The sequence below is a fragment of the Marmota monax genome, unplaced genomic scaffold, assembly GCF_021218885.2.
Source record: "Marmota monax isolate L192 unplaced genomic scaffold, Marmota_monax_Labrador192_F-V1.1 WCK01_AAM20220418_F8-fsc00129, whole genome shotgun sequence".
Lineage (NCBI taxonomy): Eukaryota > Metazoa > Chordata > Mammalia > Rodentia > Sciuridae > Marmota > Marmota monax.
Genome location: NW_026693811.1, coordinates 104,620 through 111,311, shown reverse-complemented (window position 1 = coordinate 111,311; position 6,692 = coordinate 104,620). Strand labels below are relative to the sequence as shown.

At 41.6% G+C, this 6,692-nt stretch overlaps 1 protein-coding gene across 3 annotated transcripts in view; it reads right to left on the bottom strand.

Annotated features, from left to right (window-relative positions):
- Positions 1-543: 543 nt before the first annotated feature.
- Positions 544-6,692, bottom strand: part of LOC124105151 (plakophilin-4) — a 99,592-nt gene continuing 93,443 nt past the window's right edge. Inside the window, exons 17-19 of one of the 3 annotated variants that reach the window (XM_058584921.1) lie at positions 5,180-5,308; positions 3,426-3,499; positions 544-1,551 (exon numbers count right to left, since the gene is read on the bottom strand). In XM_058584921.1, the coding sequence (XP_058440904.1) occupies positions 1,303-1,551; positions 3,426-3,499; positions 5,180-5,308 (452 nt within the window). In that variant the 3' untranslated portion in view covers positions 544-1,302. The remainder of the gene's footprint in view (positions 1,552-3,425; positions 3,500-5,179; positions 5,309-6,692) is intronic. The other 2 variants (XM_058584922.1, XM_058584923.1) reach the window with 2 other exon arrangements.

The window sequence follows — 6,692 nt, the reverse complement described above, 5'->3', positions numbered from 1 at the left end:
GACCCAAGAGGGCTTCAGATTGTGGGCCCCCCATTATCTCCACAGATGGAGAAAAACTCACAAGCCATGTTATGAAGTACCATCAAGACCCCTTGCCTACCATGTCTGTGGGACTTCCTCTGCCCCATCTCTAATCTAGGAATTACTGTTTCTGATGGAATTACTCAGTGAAATAATTATTTAGAATTGGTTTTGGCTTACTACATTGATGCCAACCAAGTAAATGCCCAACCACTGTTCTTATGTAATTACCGAGTTCTTTAAAATGACGCCAAAAGGAGCCTTTGCCAACTTAGTTATGGCCAGGCTGCCAGATGTAATTTCTCTTAGGTGAAAAGTGGTGTTAAATGCATATAACACTCTGTAAAATAAGTGATAAAACTAGAGCATTAGATTCAAAACAGATCCAAAGAAGTAAAATACTCAGATAAAGGAGGAGGAATGTTCGTAGCTCTTCTTTGGTGCGATCCATCTCACACAGTGTTTATTAAATCTGCTTTTCCACGTTACATCCAGAAAATAAAAAAAAGGAAAGGGAACACATTTCCAAGGATGAAATTTCCACATTTATTTTTCTTTCATGTGCATAGAAAATGGCAGTGAAGTGTCCTATGAAAGAGGCAGGGAATGGGCATGGAGCTGCTCTGCAGACTGGACTTTGTGCTTCCCAAGTACACTACTCACTGTGAAAACACAGGGTGTTGGTGTTGGAGTTGGTTTCTAATTCTTATCAGTTCCTTGGGTTTCCCATTTGTTTTCTATGCTGTCAGTTTCTTCAAATCTCTTTTCAAATGACACACTGCATTACAAATGATGGCACTTAACCAATGTGGCATTTCCATATTTACACCAACAAAAGAAATTTACAAGACATAATAGCATACAATCTTGACATTTAGTAATAGCAATAAAACATGAAGGGCATCCATTTTATTTTCTTCTGTACAAACTATCAGAACATAACTTTATTCACATTAAAAAAATCATCTTTAATTTGATTTGACCTACACATTCCCCCATCTCATTTCACCCATTTCTCAAACCTCTCATCACATCACCCACACCTTCACCAGACTATAGAATCTACAAGTAATTAGATCTAACACCTAAATAGAGCTTAGAAAGTTCTTTCCCAAGAGTTTCCTCACTTCCCTGAAAATTCCTCAAAAAAGAAAAAAAAATGCTCTTCACTCATTCCTTCCATTTCACTTTCACATTTCATCATCAAATCAGCAAGACGGACTTTTCACCTCAATCCAAACAAGGTTAGAAAGAAAGAGTTCTCTGCTGAGCGTCTTGATGCTACACCCATGAATCTGGGGACCCTGGGTACTGTTCTGCTCTGTAAGAAGGTCGTTTAGTGGAATAAAAGTCTACGTAATTTGTGGTCGATTTCAGTCCATACTGTGTGGAGTAATCAGTAGAAGCTGGAAAATGAACTCGGTCATCAAAATAAGGATCTTCATAGCTATGAGGAGACTGTAAATACAATCTGTATGCATCAAAGTTCTTTCTGTTGGAGTCATCTTGACTATAATACAGCTGTTGATGCTGTTGACAAAATGGAAAGGCAAATGAGTGAAAGCAATGTTTAAAAGCACACATTTAAAGAAAATTCACATGGGCTTCCTGCTTTACATTTTTAAAGCAACATTCCTGGGCTTATGATTAGAAGTTGCTGCAGGTGCAGGGCATTATGGATGTTAAACTGCATTGGCAGGTAGGCTGGCTGAGTTTGCCCCAGTCCTGTTCAAGGTCTCTAGAGAAGTGGGTGCCTCAGGAAAGCCCAAGAACCTAGTGGCAGGTGGCCTGCGCTACCTCTCCTCCTTACTGGAGGCCCTGTTCTGCATCCTGCTGTACAGAGGCCTGTTACCATCAGATAAAGGGAGAGGAAGGTCTCAATGTTGGCTTTTACCCAGGGAATCTTTAACATACCATCAATTTAGTTGGGACTTAGATTTTTGGCCTTAGATAACTTAACAGTTTATAGAATCATCTTTTAAAGCATTTACCTCAGAGATGAAGCTTGAGTCTATCCTTCAATTTTAAACAACATATGTGGTTTGGGGAACAACAGTCACACTTTGGAAACTCTGTTGTAAATTGTGCTATTAAAGGAATAAGCAATCTCAAGGAAGGGATATGTGAGTAACTACGATTCTGGAGAAAAAGACTTCCCTAAGTTGGAGCTAATAAATACATCTAAAGAAAGCAAGGCTCTGTACTCCTGTGTGCCCACGTAGTATACCCATGCCCCATTTCCTTTTGTGCTACTGTAGCTTTAACCTCACATTGATTCTTAACATCATGGTTCTATTTGTCTTTTTTATTATGTCTAAATGCCCCCACTTAGTAAAATGTAACAAATTTACTTCATAGTATCAACATCATATTCTGGAATTAAATTCATTCTAACCTTATAAGGTTTTCTGAGCTAAAATCTACCTAACAGGAGCTAATGCTATCATCTCCTTTTAAAGTTCAGTTATGATTCTGAGGCTATTTTATCCTGACTAAAAAAAATTATCACCTAATTCAGGTATAAGGTGCACACCTGTAGCCCAGCAACTTGGGTGGATCACAGCCTAAGCAACACAGCAAGAACCCACCTCAAAAACAAAACAAACAAACAAACAAACAAACAAAAACTAGCATAAATATGAGTAATTTGGGAAGTTGTTTTTCTTTAATCTACAAAGAAAAGATAAAGGAGTGGAGAGGGGTCTTAGAACATCCTTACCCAAAGGATAGATACAGTTGTATCTTGGGAAACTCCAAGTGCTTTGTGTTATTAGAGGGTAAGTAGAAAGATCAGATGGCCCAGGTGGACCACAGACTCAGGAAAACCCTGAAACTGATTACAGGTCCCTTCTGAGCACAACCTTGGTGTGTTACAACCATGGTACCCCCTTTAGGATGGCTGTACTCCCCAGCCATGTCTGAGTCCACACTGACCTCTGAGATGAACACTCTGACCTCAAGGCCAAAACCTCAGAGTTTTAAAATCATGGCGTATGGACAGGGAGGAAGTCATGAAGATGGAGAATAAAGTATACAAAAAGAGAACACTGAGATGAGAGTAGAGTGTGCTTACCAACCTTTACTCACGGGAGGATGGGAGAGGTTCTAGAGCTTAACAATAACAACAATAAAAAAGAATAGGAAAGGAACAATTGCTGGGCAAAGAATATGAACTAAAGACTTCTCAGCTGTTTCCATCAGTGGCATGGTGGTCTCTGCAGGACCCACATGGATACTCAAGAACATGAGGCTACTGCATAAGTGCTTTATTTAAAGGAGTGAAATCCCGGGGAAAACTCCTCAGGTCCTGCTGTGCTGGCTCAGCTCTGAGAAATCAACCCAGATGGGCCCCTTACTGTGTTACTATTAATCGGCCTTCTATACAAATGATATTGCAAATTCACCTGTAGCCGTCTATTTTGTTCTCTTGCTGGTGAGGAATAGGAACTGATGTAAATTGGTGAAGGTTTGCTGGAGCCTGTAAGAAAATATTTTATGAAATTAAAACTAGTGCTCATTACTCTGGTCCATTAGGCTGTGCAGTGTCCCCACAGTAGGGCTGATGCTGTCCCCCACAGGGACTGCCTTCCCCAGCAACAGCACAGACTGAGGGGTAGCAGCTTGGGCTCTCTGGAAGTAGCTTGACTATTGCTTACCCAGGTTAAGAGCAAAAATAGGCCTGTGTGTGTTTCAGCAAAAAGCAACATTGATGCACAGCCCATCAAAAAGGGGTCCTTCTGGAGCTCTGCTCAGACTTGGAGGGATTTCTCCAGCGGGTTTTGAGCAGCAGCACAACTCCTTGAGCTGAGGAGAGCCACTCTGCCAGGACTCTGAACTAGAGCCATGGATCAGAGAGGGAGGGTAATACACATTGGAACAAGCCCCAGGCCTTCAAATAGCTGAGATTGAAAAACCCCAGGTTCTGGGAAGAGCAGGCAGGGGCGGTTCTCAGCTGTGGGGTCACATGGAGGCACAATCTTGTGTTTGCCATAGTTAAGTATGTTGTAAAATGAAAATAACTTGGTAATTAGATAATTGTTCTTAAGAGTCCGTGGAAGACTCCTGATGATGTCATTGGTTACCCTTCAATTATTGTTAAGGCTAGCAAAGATTTTTTATTTTTTAATGAGGAAAATGAAACATACTTGAGGCAAATTAGTTTATTGAAGCAAGCAAGGAAATACAGAAGGGTGTGCATGCTAAAGAGGAGATCTTTAAAATACAGCAGGCCGCTGCGAATCTGAAGCAGCCATGCACTTCAGTTTGTGCATTTCCTTTTGCACAGAGCTTGGTATTTGAAATGTAGCATCTGCAATTTTCTGAGCTATTAATTGCCATGGTAACAATAGTCGATTAGTAAACAGTCCTGTGAAATCACAATTTCAAAGACAACAGCATAACTGAGATTGCTCCCCCAGCAGTAGTTAAGTTGCCAACAGCTTTTATTTATTCCTTTTTAATAAATAGGTTTTTTGAGAAAAGAATACTTTTTTTGGTGGGGGGGATTGCTGATACTGACTTATTTGAAGCCTCTGTAGTAATAATTTGCTAGATAGTTGAGAATGGGGGTAATATGAAATCTTGGTAGCCTTTAGGCTAGCATCCTTTAAAATAAATTTTATGCACATCTTTCTGAATAGATAAAAATATTAACACTATGTAACATTATTTTTGTTATTCTTAAAAAAACAATCATTCTGAGGAGAATCACATTATACATTATGCAAAGTCATTCAAATTCAGCCTTTTCCATGAACATGTAAATGGAATTGATCTCCATTCTCTTTTCTGGTTTAAAAGAGATGAGCCATTCTAGAAGTGGTCCCTGCAAAACCACACAGAGCCCAGGGATCTGATGCATGAGGGACACAGAGAGAGACTGCTCAAGCAGGGAGGGAATGAAGGGATTGTCCCTCTGGGCAGCCAAGTGATACATTTGGATCTAGCCCTCCTTTTATTCATGGCCACTGTTTAACTATATTAGCTCATTTTATATAAACAATTGGAAAAGGCAACATCTGAAAGTAAGAAAGAAGAGACTGGTTTCTGCTGGGGGACCGTCTCAATGCGAGCACAGGCTACTTTCCAGAGCACTGCTCAAGTGCCCAGAAACACGGCTTTTCAAGGTACTGCATCACACACCCAGCTGGCGTCTTACCAGGGTACAGGCCTTTATGTGTGGCATCCCCTTGGCTATTGTAATACTGCATAGGTGGCTGGGTCCTATCGTATTCAGAGCGAGGGTCTCTGATTCCTAACAGTGCTGGTGAGGAAGAGGTGCTGCCGACTGAAGGGAGAGGCAAAGGAGCAGGGAGAGACACAGGGGGGGAAAGAGAGAAATCAGACTGTCAGTGTCTCTGGAAATCCTTTCCAGAAAAACAAAGGTCAGTAATTAGAAATGCCACACAGCTGGTGCTAGAAGTCAACTCTTAGAGGAGCAGCCAGACCCGAGCACCAAGCACCAACCACCAAGAACACAGCCTCCAAGTCTGCCCCTGCAGAGTCAGCAAGGTCAACCCCGACTGCTCCCCAGCTGCAGAGGAAGTGGCCCAGCTGGGGGGGTGCAGCACACAGGCCACGCGGGTCTGCCCTCAGTGACTCCATCAGCCCTTTGGAACTCAGTGATCGGAGTAACTTGCTGGCCATGCAAGAGTTAACATGTGCTATTTTATGATTGCAGTTCAGTTGCTTGTAAAACACCCACCTATTATCTTTTATGTACCGCTCTTCAGGAAACAGAGGCTTTATGGCATGTTTGATTTCTAATTATTTCAAAATATCTCCATCTCTCAATGTGTTTGATTAAGAGTGCCCAGTCCATAAAATTTATAAATCTCTTTATGGTCATCTGCCATCAGGGAAATCATGCAAGCTCAGTACTGGTCATGAAGGTCACAGTGCTAAGCCCTCCTTACAAGGCCCAGTTTGGGCCAAACACTTAATAATGCATCTACCCAATGGTGCTCCTTTGGACATTTTGTCAGAGATGGAAGAGAAACATTTCACATACATATATTTTCTTTTTCTCATAAAAAAAAAAAAATCTCATTTGCATGGAAGTTAATTACAAATTAGAGTGGCTATCTATTCCCTTGACACAGCCCCCAAACCTTAGCAACAGGGTCTGGCAAGTGCAAATGCTTTAAGTGGAAAACTGACTTTGCTGAGCCATCTCCTCACTGACACAGGGCTACTCTGTGCTGAGTACAGGGGAGCATGCATAGGCAGAGTCTCTGTGCTACTTATCTGGTTCACTTTCCAGGGGGTGTCAGGACAGAAAAAGACCTGCTTGCCTCTCACAATATATAAGCGAGGCATTGGAAGTGTCCATAAGCAGCTCCCACAGTAGTGCTATGGGATTGATGGTCAGTCCTTAGAATAACTGGATAAAAACCAGCAAAATATACCCTGCCTCTGAACAAAGTTCAAAGGGTTACCTAGGAACTGGCCCAGTGGCTAGTCAACACTTCTAGCACAGATGATTAAGAGGTCCATAAAACAAGTTCACTGCTTAGTAACTGTGTGCTGATTTGTTGAAAATGATTCTTTGCTTGTACACATGCTTTCATTAAGTGGTCAAAGTCTCTTGGTTCTGCTGGCATCCCTATTCCTAAGTCCCTAAGGGATTCTGAACATTTTCATAAAATACAGCCTCAGGCTCAGCAAGGATG